We start from the raw sequence: 15,569 nt of genomic DNA, 5'->3' as shown, positions 1-15,569 counted from the left end.
TATTTAATCTCACCTTTAATAAGGTGAGACTTCTTTCCGTATTATCACTTATAAAAGAATTTATCCAGCGTTAAATGGATTTATTATATATATGTGTGCACATATGTATGACTCTTTCAAAATTATTAAATGTAAATTTGCATAGTTATTCTTCAGTTCTTGAGTTTGTTCTTATATTTATTTATACAAAATCCAAGGGAGAGACTTTTTAATATTATTTTAGTTTTTGGTTTAAACGTTACATGCGTTAAAGCACAGAAAACTTTGCGTTTTTACTGAATAGTTTTTTTTTTTTTTTTTTGGTGGTACGCGGGCCTCTCACTGTTGTGGCCTCTCCCGTTGCGGAGCACAGGCTCCGGACGCGCAGGCTCAGCGGCCATGGCTCACGGGCCCAGCCACTCCGCGGCATGTGGGATCTTCCCGGACCGGGGCACGAACCCGTGTCCACTGCATCGGCAGGCGGACTCTCAACCACTGCGCCACCAGGGAAGCCTGCCCTTTTTTTTTAATCTAAAAATCTCATGGCATTTAAATTGTTTGTCTGAGATTTCATCCTAATTGATAAGAATAGTCCAATAAAATATTTTGAATGGTTTAGATCGTTTCTTTCAACTCTTACTCTCTTGGGCATTAGGGTCGGTCAGTTTGTTTACCATTTTTAGTTGTTATTATAAAAATTACTTATAGTTTATAAAATTTGAAAAACCTTCATTTTGGAGAATTTCAGAGACAAATGTAGACTGAATATTGTAATGAATTTCCAGGTACCCTTCCCTCATTTGAAACAATTATTGACTCGTGATGTCCACTCTTTTTTTTTCTTCTAGTTTTATTGAGTTATAATTGACATACGGCACTGTATAAGTTTAAGGTGTACAGCATAATGATCTGACTTACATCGTGAAGTGATTCTCACAATAAGTTTAGTGAATATCCATTGTCTCAGATGGGTACAAAATTAAAGAAATAGAAAAAACATTTTTTTGTTGTGAAGAGAACTCAGGATTTACTCTCTGAACAGCTTTCATCTATAACATACGGCCGTGTTCATTATATTTATCATGTTGTACATTACATCTCAAGTAGTGATATTATCTTACAGCTGGAAATTTATACCTGTTGACTTGCCTTCATCCAGTCTCCCCCTTGACCACAAATCTGATCTCTTTTTCTATGAGCTTGTTTGTTTGTTTGTTTGTTTGTTTTTGACATGATTGGCCATTCTTACTCTTCCAGTATTGTATTGAAGCAAATTCCAGACATTATATCATGCTGTATTTCAGAATGCATCTCTAAAAACTAAGTACTTTAAAAAACATTCACAATACCGTTATTGCACCTAAGTAAAATTCCTTAATGTTGCTGAATAGCCATTATTTAAATTTCTAATTTTTTTTTCAGTCTTTCTTTTTTTTTTACTTTTATTTATTTATTTTTGGCTGTGTTGCGTCTTTATTGCTGTGCGGGCTTTCTCTAGTTGCGGAAAGCAGGGGCTACTCTTCGTTGCGGGGCGCGGGCATCTCATTGCAGTGGTTTCTCTTCTTGCGGAGCACGGGCTCTAGGCGCGCAGTCTTCAGTAGTTGTGACTTGTGGGCTCTAGAGCGCAGGCTCAGTAGTTGTGGTGCATCGGCTTAGTTGCTCCGCGGCATGTGGGATCTTCCCGGACCAGGGATCGAACCCGTGTCCCCTGCATTGGCAGGCGGATTACTTAACCACTGCGCCACCAGGGAAGTCCCAGGTGTACTGATTTTATACTGATGATCTGTTTTCTTTCTGCTGAAGGAATTTATTGATTTGGGGAAATCTGTATCCCCTAAATAAACTGAAATCCTAATTTGCTGCCCATTGCAGTTTGCAGTGAGACAGTACATAAATGTAGTGTGAAACAATCACGGTAAGGATTGCTTAGTCCAGTGAATTAATTAGTGTAAAGATGACGTAGGTGGTCTTTCATTAAAATACTGAAAAGTTGTTTCTCAGTTCACTCTAGATAGTTTTATAATTTGTTCATAATTTTAAAACTTTGGTAGGAATGTAATTTTGAGTAGCTGTTAGGAAATGCAGGTATTTTTCCTTATTACTATTTACGGGATGTTGATAGGTGAAATGAAACATTGTTTTAGGTATTGCTGATACATATAATAGCTAATAAAAATAGATGACCCTTTTTTTAATTGGAGTGTAATTGCTTTACAATGTTGTGTTTTTGCTGTGCGATGAAGTGAATCAGCTCTATGTATACCTACACCCCCCTCCCTCTTGGACCTCCCTCCCACTCCACCCCCCATCCCACCCCTCTAGGTCGTCACAGAGCACCGAGCTGAGCTCCCTGTGCTTTATAGCACGTTCCCGCTAGCTATTTTACGCATGGTAGTGTGTATATGTCAATCCTAATCTCCCAATTCGTCCCACCCTCCTCTTCCCCCCGCTGTGTCCACATGTCTGTTCTCTACGTCTATGTCTCTATTCCTGCCCTGCAAATAGGTTCATCTGTACCAAAAAATAGATGACCCTTAATTGAACAGTGGATATAGTTTTATGAGCTGCACATGCATTAACACATTTAATCTTTAGGAACTCCACCGTTAGGACTGGTTATTATCTTTCTTGTACAGACGGAGAAACTTGCCCAAGGTCATCTAGCCAGGTGTGACAGAGCTCACCTCAGGTAGCCCATGTCAGCGTGTGTGCTCTTGACCAACAGGCTGTTGTGCCTCTCAGGACAAATTTGAGAAAAGACGCATTCCCTGGCCAAAGAAAATTAATTCTCTAAGGCAACAGAGTGATGGCTAATTATGGAATTCGTTTTTTGTTATTGGTTTATTAGACTCATTCAGAGTTTTTTTTTAATAGGTAAATTTTGTTTTTAGTTGGAAAACATGTAGTGAAGTTGTATTATATGGTCTCACTGTCACTGTTTTCTCATCAAATTAGTTTCTTTTGACCAGGTCTTGGTCTCTGACAAGTCCCTTAACACTCTATGTCTTAATTTTCTTCTCTGTAAAATTGACTTTTATATGATTTGTGAATACTGTTTCAGGATCCTAAATTTTTAAAAAAGTGTTTTTCTTTATTTAATTAGTGGCTTTTAAAAAAATTACAGGGCTTCCCTGGTGGCGCAGTGGTTGAGAGTCCGCCTGCCGATGCAGGGGACATGGGTTTGTGCCCCGCTCCGGGAAGATCCCACATGCCGTGGAGCAGCTAGGCCCGTGAGCCACGGTCGCAGAGCCTGCGCGTCCGGAGCCTGTGCTCCGCAACAGGAGAGGCCACAGCAGTGAGAGGCCCGCATACCGCAAAAAAAAAAAAAAAAAAAAAAAAAATTACAAAGTTACGTTTAGTGTTAGAAAAATTGGAGAAAAGAGAACACTACAAAAAAAAAAGGAGGAGGAAAGTCCTTTTTTAAAATTTCTAAACCCAAGTAAAATGACTGTTAACATGGTGATATATTTCTTTCCAGGTTTTTTCCTAAATATTTTAATTATATATATTTATACATAATGTTTTCTTTTTAATAAATTTATTTTATTTATTTACTTTTGGCTGCTTTGGTTCTCTCTTGCTGTGCGTGGCTTTCTCTAGTTGCGGCGAGTGGGGGCTACTCTTCGTTCTGGTGCGCGGGCTTCTCATTGCAGTGGCTTCTCTTGTTGCGGAGCACGGGCTCTAGGCACGTGGGCTTCAGTAGTTGTGGTTTGTGGGCTCTAGAGCGCAGGCTCAGTAGTTGTGGCGCACGGACTTAGTTGCTCCGCGGCATGTGGGACCTTCCCAGGCCAGGGCTGGAACCCGTGTCCCTTGCATTAGCAGGTGGATTCTTAACCACTGTGCCACCAGGGAAGCCCATGTTTTAACATTGAATAATGACAAATCCCCTAAAATTTCTACAGCATTTAAAACGGCTGTTTGATATTCTGTTGCTTATTTTAAAAATTGTGTAATTCTATAATTGAGCATTTAGATTACTTTGAGGTTTTCATTTGTGTTCATTATTTGCCTCTATCTCTTATGATTTTCTTGGGATAGATTCCTTGAAAACAACTTCCTAGATTGAAGGGTACTCACTAAAATTTGTGGTTTATAGTAGTAAAAATTGTTATATTTTAAAGGATTATCAGTTTGATATTTGCTCTTTTAATTAAAACAAAACTCAAATTGGAGCAAAACTAATGAGACCCCCCCCCCCCCCAGTTAGATAGAGGAGGACACAAATATCTTGAACTAAGCAAGGATATTTTTTCATTTAAAAAAACCTGCCGGAGTATGTTCTGGGATCAGTCCTCATTTACACCTGGTTCCTAAGCATTTATCTCTGTCACCAGTGATAAATGCTTAGGTTTCAGAGAAATGTCCCTCAGAAATGGGCTGGAGACAGCAGTGTCGTGAAGCAGAAGGTATTTGATTATGTTCCTTTTACAAAGGCAGAGAAGTGGATGAATATGTAAAAGAAAATGTTTCAACAATAAGAGCTGCCTGAAAAGTTTCTGTTACTATTTACTTTCTCTGGCAGTTCTTCTTCGAAGGTAGAATTTAAAGATCAACTTAGGGGTCTACACCATGAGCCTCTGAAACGTCTACCCGAAGCTAACCTAACAGTTGGAACTCTTTGTACTGATTTTGTGGAACCTTTGAGACCTTTACAAAATATTTCTAGAGCCAAAAGTGATTGGTCTAATATTTTGAAATTCTTTTTTAGGCAAAGGGGCAGATTTGAGTAAGCCTCCATGTCGAAAAGCAAAGGAAATCCGGAAAGAAAGGAAAAGGTTAAAACTCATGCAGCAGAACCCAGGTGGAGAACTGGAGGGTTTCCAAGTTCGGTGTCAGCCACCGTCTTTGTTCCCACCAAAGGCTAAATCCAACCAGCCCAAGTCACTTGAAGATTTAATTTTTGAATCTTTACCAGAGAATGCATCACACAAGTTTGAGGTACTTTGGAAGGTGTTTTTTGTTTGTTTGTTAGCTACTTTGTTTTTTTTTCACTTGAGATCATACAGTTGATGTTTTGCTGTTTATATAATGGGAAATTAAAGTGAATTGGGATGGAGTGGCATTTATATTTACTAAGTTAATTGGTACTTTAGAAAAACCTTTTTGTTTTTCTTTAGGATTTAAAAAGTAGGCAATTGGCTACTAAAGTTGTGAAAATTCTAGTTTTAGTGTGTTGTTATTTGAGGTACTCTGGCTTTTTGTATCTCTTGATTGAAATTTAGTAGAGTGAAAAATAAAAGATACTGTTTTAAAATTTCATTTTTGGCAGCTTTGGTTTAGGTAGTGAAAGAGAATAGATCACAGTAGGCAAATCACTGTTTCATCCATTCTCATTTTATGATCTTGATCAAGGCAGCAAATGGTATTACATATGCAAGCCAGCAGTTAGGAATTAACTAAACAGTCCAAAATGTACTACTATAATCATCTCATTAATTCCCCCCAAACCAATTTAGGCATAGTGTGAGTATGCCTAGTCTTAAGAGTATTCCTCTTATTTTTCCCAAATTGATTATATTCCAGGTGAAGTCTAGATTTTTCAGTATTAGTTTGGTATATTTGTAAAATTTTTTTCTAAAACATTAGCCATAATGATTTTATTATATTCTCCTACCTGATTAATAACTGGTCAGCCTTTGAATTTACAGCTTAATATAATCTAAGAGCATCACTTATCACTGAAAAACCTGATATTAAACATTTACTTTGGTGCAGTTTAAATCTTAGGACAATATATATTATCAGATATAAGTGTTAACAACTTTGACTCTTATAATTCCTTGGCTACTCTGTTTTGGTATTGACTTTCTCCTTCCCAAATTGTAAGGAGAATGGAACACACTATTGAATACTTAAAATAGTTTATCAAGAGGTTTTTATCTTTTGATCAAATAGTAATGTATTCAGGGCACCAGGCACACCTAATATAACAGTTCTTCAGTAGGCACCTTTTACTTTTTTAATGTAATGATATCCAGGATGGATAGATTTTTGTTATCCCCTGGGTGTCACTCTTTCATGAGAGCAACTACTTCTCGTGGCACAAGAAGTTTCCAGTTGGAAATAAGAAGTTTCCAATTACGCCTTTCTATTGTATTACATTTGATTTCGTGTTTTACTCTTTTATTTTGCTAACATATTTTAACTGGTTAGTAAATAACGTTAAAATAAATGTTAGCCATTACTATGTACAGTTACTGCTTTTAATGCATCCTCATTTTAGATATGAGGAAACTAAGGCGCAGAGAAGTTAATTTATTTACTTGACTAAAATGGTGACTTTAAGATTTGAGTAAAGGGAATCTGACCTTAGAGTCTTCATTTTAAACTATGCCATGAAGTAGGAACACTTTCTGAGGGTTGTCTTTTACACTTATAGAAAGAAGTTGTAAGTTTAGAGTTAATGATGCATGAAAGAGTGTCCAAAAAATATATTCACATTTTCAGTCTTTTGGATTGTTTTACTGAAGGTGAGTTGTGTACAGCTAATATTAAAGAGTATTTATTTGTGTCTGTGTCTTGAGTGCCAGAAGTATTCTACTGTTTTACAATAGAGGCAGTCTTACATAATTCAGTCAGTCTAAGAGCTTAGTCTTAGAATTTGGACAGGATCCTCTGCCTTCTTAATGAGTCTGTAATTTGGAGAAATAACTTCTTTTCTTTATTCACTAACTGGTTGATTTTTAATGTTAAAATATTACCGTTATATGTTCATGCTTTAATATTTATATTGGAACTTTGGGGCTTTTTTGGGTGGGAATAACTTAATGCATATTCCATGGAATAAAGAAATGAATTAATGAACATTGTTTTTTAACTCCTTCTGAAGGTGAGGGTGGTGAGATCATCTCCACCAAGTTCTCAGTTCAAAGCCACATTTCAGGAGTCTTACCAGGTCTATAAACGCTACCAGATGGTTGTTCACAAGGACCCACCTGATAAACCAACTGTGAGCCAGGTCAGCAGGCCAAGTGTAATTTTTCTGTGCAAACGCAACTTTCCCCTCTATTTGATATCACTGTGTGAATTCTCGGTTTATTTGTGGTACATTCAATTTATATTCAATTTGCAGTGTATCTGCAAAGAGATAGGACCATGGAACACTGGACATTCTGAAAGTGCAGATTTTACCTGATGCCATGTTAAGAGCCTTTCATGTATAATTTCAGAATGGAAAGTAAAATGAAGTATCTCTATTTAAAGTCACTGTGTTTAGATGCATTTATTTAAGAGTTAGTGAAAAGGCGATCTCTAAGTTAAAATATTTATGAGAAAAAAGTAAAAAAAACCCCACTATATGGTAGGCATACTTTGTACAACACAGTTAATATGCTTTATCTCCATTTAAAAGTGTAGAAAAAGTTCATAACAAATAAATTACTCTTCGTTGATGTACTACCCATACACAACTGAGTGGGACTAGAAAAGTAAGATAGTAGAATGTTTTAATTGAAGTCCTCATATACTTATAATTTTACAAATCAAATTACCCAAGAAAAATCTGGAAGGGGAAAAAGTTTAAAACCCTTAATATAAGTAGAGGTGACACAGGTAGTGGCAATTAACATGAGGAGCAATATTGACTCTGCTGTATGCAGAGAACCACAACAGGTAGATAGAGAAAAAAAAACAAAAAGAAATTGTCCCGGCCCTCGTGAGTTTAAATTTTTCATGAATATTGGTGCACAGTTTGTGCTTCACGCTCCGTGCTAGTCAACCTGTCCCTAGGTTTATTCGTTTTATAGAAATTCCAGCGCTGAGCTTTGGAAGTGGATTTGCGGAGATCTTACTCTAGCCTCACCTTCAGAAGCATATCATCAGGTAGAGGTGTTTCAGTAGCGTTTGCTTGTATCTTCCTTGCTCTGAAGGTGAGGCTAGTACCTGTCTCCTTTGAGGACCCCGAGTTCAAGTCGTCCTTCAGCCAGTCATTTTCTTTATATGTCAAGTATCAAATGGCCATACACCAGGACCCGCCTGATGAATGTGGGAAGACCGAGGTACCTTTTGCTAAATGTTTTTTTCCTATGTTGATGAGGTTGTCTATGAAGAAGCATAATATCAATATATAACCTTCTTATTCCATTTTCTTATCTGTTAAGTAGAGTTGATGATCCTTACATTGTGTACTACTGAACTTTTGTGAAAACAAGTTATACATGTGATCATTTTAAATCCCTCAGAAAAAAAGATATGTTTTTACTCAGTGTTCTCTCCAGGAACCTGAGTGTATTGTGTTTACACATCAGTCATTGGGCTAAGACAGCAGACGTCACTGAGTGCTCTTTGCGCCAGACTGTGCCACAGCGCACAGGGAGGAGTCTCTGTCTTCAAGGAATTGATGATCTAACGGGAAAGACGGACCATAAACAAATATATCTTAAGAAGAAGCATGTGGGAAAAAGCTGAATGTGTTGAGGTTACATAGAGCATCAATTTAACATGCATTTATTGAGGGCCTGTATTTTCCAGCTTGGAGATATTTAGATGAATAAGAGATTGCATACTTTCCACAGTCGGACAGTCATGTTTTGGAAGAAAGATGACAACATATGCAGAAGGATTGAAGTTTTGATTTTTTGGTTTTTTTTTTAATGACATAGGATGTGTTAGCTTAAAAGAGATGATTAATAAGGCAGGAGTTAATGCTGCATGTTCCCTGAGAGAATGCTGACTTCTGGGTCTCGCAGAGCCTTTCTCGGTAAAGTGTGGTCTGCAGACCAATGGCATCAGCGTCACCAGGAATGCAGACTCTCCTGTCTCCCCTCAGACCTGCTGAATCACAATCTGCGTTTTGAACTAGGTCTCCAGGTGATACATGTGCACATTCCGATTTGAGAAGTGCTTCCATAAGTTCCCCGTTGAGACCTATAGCTGTGGGTGGTAGCATTTACAGATAAGGATTCTGAAAGGTGCAAGAAGTTCCCTTTGATATTCCCAGGAGGTCTTAATTCCTTTCTGAGCGTGATTCTTTCCTACTACCCTTGAGATTCTGGCTTTGTGCCTGCCTGCTTACCAGGTATGGATAGTTGGGCCAAAACACCCTGACATGTTTGATGTGTTCCCGGGAACCCCCTCACCCCCTTTTGGGCTTCAGGCCTCTGGTGGAGTCCATTCTTGCAGACCTAGTTCAGTGCGAAAGTTCATAGTCGTAATTGGGGAGACAGATGGGTGAGCAGTTCCAGCGCTGTTGGATTAGTAAGGAAAGCCACCTTAGTGTGGGACTGGAGGTTAGGGAGGTTTTTCTGAAGGAAGTGACATCGGAGCCAAGTCTGAAAAGATGAGTGCCACTTAACATCTGGACAGGCTCTAGGGCAGTGTTCTGTATTTAGGCATAAGGTATGATTGAGGCTTTTTTAAAAAGGCTTACATTTACATTCACTGTCATCGGTAGTACTGAACTCTGGGTACATGATTTGACCTTGTGTTTAAATAGAAATACATAATGGATTTCTTTATTGTAGCCAAATAGTTTTGCTTTAATGATTCATTTTATAGTATCACATGCTTATAGCAAATTCATACAGGTGGGAAAGTTTGTATAAACTATCATAAACTTTCCCACCAGTATGAATTTTCTGTGTTTAGTACTTTGATTTCATACAAGTGAGTATATTTGGCTTTGATAAATTCTTTTACTTTATTCATAGCATTTTATTTACCTGACATCTAACTGAATTCATATGGAGTTTTCAGAGACATTTGAAATGATGTTGTTTTTCACATGGGCGAATTTGTTATCTCACTGAATGTAGTTTCTAAGAAATAACATGAAATAACATTTTGTAAGTCAGGACTCTGTACTGTGCTTTTTTCTTTATATTAGCCTTATTGAGGTGTAATTCACATGCCATTATAAGTCACCCATTTAAAGTATATGATTCAGGGGTTTTTAGTATATTCACAGAGTCGTGCAACCATCCTCACTAGCGCCAGAGTATTTCCATCATCCCCAGAAGAAGCCCCATTCCCACAGTGGTCACTCCTCGTTTATTCCCCAGACACCCCAGCTCCAGGCAGCCATATTCCACTTTCTGTCTCTGGATTTCCTTAGTCTACAATCAGTATTGTACAGTTCATATAAATGAAATTGTACAATGCTGGTCTCTTATTGACTGGCTTCTTTCTCTTAGCATAATGTTTTCAAGGTTCATCCGTGTTGTAGCATGTGTCAGTACGTCATTCCATTTTATGGCTCAATTAATATTTCATTATATGGCTATACCAAATTTTGTTTCTCTTTTCATCCATTGATGGACTTTTGGGTTGTTTTCATTTTGGGGCTTTTATAGAAAGTTTTGTTATGGACATTTGTGGACAAGTATTTATGTGGACATATGTTTTCATTTCTCTGGGGTGTATACGTAGGAGTGGAATTGCTTGGTCATAGGGTAACTCTGTGTTTACCTATTGAGGAAGTGCCAGCCTGTTTTTCAAAGTGCGACACCTTTTTAAATTCCCATCAGAAGTATGCAAGGGTTCACTTTCTCCACATGCTCAGCCACACTCGTTTATTCCTTTATTTATTTATTTTTTTAATTTTAGCCATCCTAGTTGGTGTGAAGTGGTTATCTCATTGAGGTTTTTTTTGGTCTGCTCTGCGAGGCTTGTGGGATTTTAGTTCCCCGACCAGGGATTGAACCTGGGCCGCAGCAGTGAAAGCGCCTAACCCCTGGACCACCAGGGAGTTCCCTCATTGAGGTTTTGATTTGCAGTTCCCTGATGGCTACTTATGTTGAGCATCTTTTCATGTGTTTTTTGGCAATTTGTATATTTTCTTTGAAGAAATGTCTATTCACATTTTTTGCCCATTTATAATTTTTTGCCCATTTTTAAGGGACTAGATACAAGTCCCTTATCACATATGTGATTAGAAATATTTTTTTCATTCTGTGGATTATCTATATCTCTAGTAGGATTTTTTATTTTACAATCTGTTTTGTCTGATATTGGTATAGCCATTCCGTCTTCTTCTGGTTCCTGTTTGCGTGATACTTCTATACCATCCTTTTTATCTTCAATCTCTTTGTGTCTTTGAGTTTCAAGTGTGTCTTTTTTAGACACCATATGTTTGGATCTTTTTTTTTTTTTAATTTGGAGGGAGAACAGTCTCTCCCACTTAGTTGAAGTGTTTAATCCGTCCATATTTAATGTTGTTATTGATAGAGTTGGATTTATGTCTTCATTTAACTTTTTTTCTATGTTTCATGTCTTTGTTCTTTTATTTCTTTACTACTTCCTTTTGCATTAAATGAGTATTTTCTAGGGTAACATTTCAATTCCTTTAATGATTTTTTCACTATATATTTTTGAGGTGTAGTAGCTGCTCTAGGGCTTGCCGTATACATCTTGACTCACAGGAGTGACTACAGATTTATACTAACTTGATTCCAGTGAGGTATAAAAATGTTACTCCTGCTGAGCTCTAGTCCCTCCTCCCCCTTTTTGTGCTATTTATAACATACATGTTATAAACTCAATATATGTTATAATTATTACCTTATATGATTTTATGTCTTTTATAAAGCTGAGAAGAGGAATAGGAACAGGTGTTTGTTTATAATTTGTTAGAATTAACCTTTCCATTTCTGCTTCTGTTCATTTGTTCCTGTGGATCTGAGTTACTATCTAATATAATTTTCTTACTGTAGTTCAGCTTTGTTCCCATCCACCTTCCTTATGATGCTATTGTCAAATATCTTACTTTTCTATATGTTATAGTACCAACAGTACAATTATACACATATTGTTTTGTACAATTGCTTTTAAAATCAGTTCAGAGAAGAAAGAATACACACATGTGTTTGAGAAGCCTCTGACGTCACGCCCTGGGGCCTCAGCCGTGGTCGTTGCACAGTCCCCCTGGGATGACGGTGGTCTTACTAGTGTTCTCTTTGTCGCCTTCCCTGATGGCTCTGTTAAGATGTTTTAGCTCTGTTGGTTTCACATCCAGCTCTTAGGCTCCACTAATTGCTGACTGTTTACCGTATTGTTTTCAGCAGTGCCCCAGGGCATAAATTGCTCCATAGTTTGATTTATTAAATTTAGTCCCCTTTGCAGCAGCAGTTTTTGAGGCCCATCTTTGAGGTTTGTTCTGACCCCAGGAGGGCTCTTCTTCACTGTCTCTTTTCCTGTTTCTCTCTGGTAAACCAGCTGGCCTACGGTTTAGCTTGTTGCCCTCATGGAACTACTAGCCTCCTCTTAGATGCTTCCACCAAGATCTCCATTGTTTTCAAGACTTCCCCTGGGCTTGAGCTTCCCTCTGTCCCAGATGCAGTCCCGATTGCTGAGGAGCTCTGTTCTGTGGCCTGCCCTCTTGAGCCCCTTTGTGCCACTGCTCCGGAGCTGCGGGCAGGGACGGTGGCTCATTTCCCTTGGAGTGACCCCTCTGCTTCATGAGCAGCGCTGGGCAGGAGCTAGGCCCTACTTCTGGTCTTCTCTGGGTAGATGATTAAGTTTTGGACTCATTAACAGGGAATTTTAAGGCCTGTGAGCTGCCCTAGTGATAGTTCTGTGTAGGGAGACGGTCACTGCTGTAGATGAGTCCTTCACCTGCCATGTTTTCATCCTAGAAATTCTTTCTTCACTTGGCAGACTCTTGCTCGCAGGTAGAGAGTAAGTGCTCTGTCCGTGGGGCTGGCTGCCTAGACGATCTGATTTGGACATGCTGCTTTGCTTCTCAGGCTCGAAGTGAGGCGTTTTATACTGAAGGGACCTAATTCTTGTCATGGAGTACAAATAGCAGTTTTCCCTTGTACCTGGCTACGGTTTCTACCTGAGGAACCAGCCAGTGTTCCTGTGCTCAGAGGCAGAAAGAGAAGCCAAAAAAGTCCTCCTTTGAAAAGTTCAAATGATGTCCCCACCTGCTTTACGGGCTCCATGCAGCAGCTCACTGTGTTGTGGTTTTGTCAATATAATGGGCCAAACTAATTTAATTATGATCAAGATTAAGAAAATCCATTTTTGCTTTTGTTGTTGTAAACCATTTGAAGTAAAAAACAGTCAACATACTAACTTGGGAACTTTAAGTAACCATATCAATGCATAAAATCCATTTTTACTCTGTTGGTGACCATAAAATAAAACCGTTTAAACACCTCAAAAAGTAGGTTATTCTTTGAGAGATTTGATGAGAATATAAATAAATATAGATTGCTTTGATATGCAGAATAGCAAGTCAGTTCTTTTTAGTAACATCTTTAGAAAAACAGCACATAATTGCAGACGGTGAGATGGCATAGGATTTAGTAAATTATTCTATATGTTTGTTTCTATTACTGTTTTCAATCATTCAGGTAGATACCAGATTTTCAGAAAATAATACTATCTAGATAAAATAAAACAGGAGTAATTTGTCACCTATCTTTTGTATAATACAATATAAAGCCAGCATTTAATAATCTTTGTTTTTCAAAATATCAGTAATTCCATATGATATAAACATGGGATTTTTAGCTGAAATTTTGTTATATTTTAGAAAACAGCGTTATCTAATAATGTTTATTAAGTGCCAGTTGATCTCAGCTCTTCTAAACTATTTGAAGAACAGGCTGTAACCATAGCTCCAGTAGTCTCATCACAATTCTGAGGCATCGACTAAATTGTTTTCCAAATTTTATTAAGAACTTTCAAACATAAAGGAAAATTGAGAGAATAGTATACTGACCACCTGGTACCCATCACCTGGATTCAGCAGTGGTTAGTTTTCTGTGTTTGCTTTATCTTTTCTTGTGTGTTGAATCATTTTAGCTTAGATTATGCATCATGACATTTTACTCCTAAAGTCTTTAGCGTACGTCTCTGAAAAAATAAGATGTGCTTCTTCAAAATGCAATGTCATTATCACATGTAAGAAAACTGATGATTTGTAAATATCATCTAATATCTGTCTCATTTAAAAAAATTTCCCATTTAAAAAAAATCAGTATCCAGTCTAGGTTCGTAGATTACATTTAGCTGTATATTAGTTTATATTTTTCAAATTGTATAACAGCTTCTATCTTTCAACTATTTTTTGTGATATTGACTTGTTTTTTCAACTTTTTATTTTGAAACTTCTGAAATTTATGAACAGAAAAGTTGAAAGAATACAGTGAACACCCACATACTGTTCACTAAGGTTCACTGGTTGTTAATAACTTTTGTGAAATTTGCTTTGTCATCTTTTCTTTACTGGAACCATTTGAAAGTAAGTTGTGGGTATTATAACACTTCACCTGTAAGTACTAAGCATGCATCTCCTAAAATAAGTATATTCTCATGTAACCACAATGTTTATCATTCCTAAAAAATTAACAAAAATTTTATAACATCATAATCCATATTCAGATGTTCCCAATTATACCCAAAATACCTAGAAAGCTTTTTTTAGAAAAATACTAGATCCAGCAAGGTTCCTGCCTTGAATGCAGTCTTATATTTTTGCTGTGTTTATAATATGGCTGTTACGTTTCCTAAGTCTTTTTAAATTTTTTTCTTCCTCATGACATGTTTTACAAGAGTGTAGGCCAGTTGTTTTTAGAATGTCCTTTATTCCACATTTGTTTCTAGTGATCAGATTCAGCCTACATGCTTTTAGGTGTAGGTGATATGTACTTTCTAAAAAAACCCTTTTATTGAAGTATATAGTTTCATACAGGAACATACACGTAGGTGTTCAGATAGATGAATTTTCCTAAATTGGACTCACCCTTGTTCAGAGGCTCTCAGATCACGAAATTGACTACTGCCAGCCCCTCAGAGCCCCCTCTCGTCCTTTTCCCGTCACTGCCAGTACTTTCTTGACTCGTAAGACTGCAGGTTAGTTTTGCCTGTTTTGTACTTTAAGTTGAATCACGTGTGTACTCTTTTGCTTGTGGTTTCTTTTGCTCAACATTATATTGAGTGCAGTTCATCTGTATTTTTGTGCGTTGTAGATTGTTCAGTCTCATAGCTGTATACTGTTCTAGTTATGAATATACCATAATATATCCATTTCTACTGTTAATGGGAATGTGAGCAGCTCCTGGTTTGGGGCCACTATGAATAGTGCTGCATGTGTACATCCTTCTACATGTCTTTTGGTAAACATATGGGCACATTTCTGTTGGGTATACACCTAGGATAGAATTGCTGTCATTAGGTATGCAGATGTTCAACTTTTAGATATTGCCAGTTTTATCTAGGGGTTAGGCCAGTGTTTTTTGTCCTGCTGTATCATATCAGGCAGCACATAATGTCAGGCTGCCCTGTATTTGTGCTGCCAGGTCTGCTCACTTAGATGGATGGCAGCCATCAGATCTTTTTATTGTTAAGTGCCATTTTCACCTTTGTAATTAGATCTTTCCATTGTAAAGGCACATTACTCACTATTTAAAAAGTGAGCTGTGGGATGATACTGGTATTTTTGAGAGATTTTGAACAATCTCTGTCCCAATCACCTATCTATCGTCCAGTCATTTTATCATCCTTTGGTGTTTCTTGCCTGAATCAGTTAGGGGAAGGTGGGAGGGGCTGCACAATGGTGATTTATCTAATTGTTTTATTTTCTTCTACATTTATTATCTGAAATTACGTATCTTCTGTAAAGAAGAGCTTTATCTTCATTTACCTCC

At 37.5% G+C, this 15,569-nt stretch overlaps 1 protein-coding gene across 14 annotated transcripts in view; it reads left to right on the top strand.

Moving 5' to 3' along the window:
- The window catches only part of ATE1 (arginyltransferase 1), a 212,301-nt gene that overhangs the window by 12,497 nt on the left and 184,235 nt on the right, over window positions 1-15,569 (top strand). For 10 of the 14 annotated variants that reach the window (XR_007471132.1, XR_007471131.1, XR_004481275.2 and 7 more), the window contains exons 6-8: window positions 4,688-4,917; window positions 6,809-6,937; window positions 7,848-7,976. Coding sequence is in view for 11 of the 14 variants with exons in the window: in XM_049696498.1 (XP_049552455.1) it covers window positions 4,688-4,917; window positions 6,809-6,937; window positions 7,848-7,976 (488 nt within the window). In the remaining 3 variants the exon portion in view is untranslated. The remainder of the gene's footprint in view (window positions 1-4,687; window positions 4,918-6,808; window positions 6,938-7,847; window positions 7,977-15,569) is intronic. The other 4 variants (XM_004265758.4, XM_004265757.4, XM_004265756.4 and 1 more) reach the window with 2 other exon arrangements.

The sequence above is a fragment of the Orcinus orca genome, chromosome 14 (assembly GCF_937001465.1).
Source record: "Orcinus orca chromosome 14, mOrcOrc1.1, whole genome shotgun sequence".
Classification (NCBI taxonomy): domain Eukaryota; kingdom Metazoa; phylum Chordata; class Mammalia; order Artiodactyla; family Delphinidae; genus Orcinus; species Orcinus orca.
The sequence above is the reverse complement of the archived record's forward strand: the minus strand, read 5'-3'. Positions and strand labels throughout refer to the sequence as shown.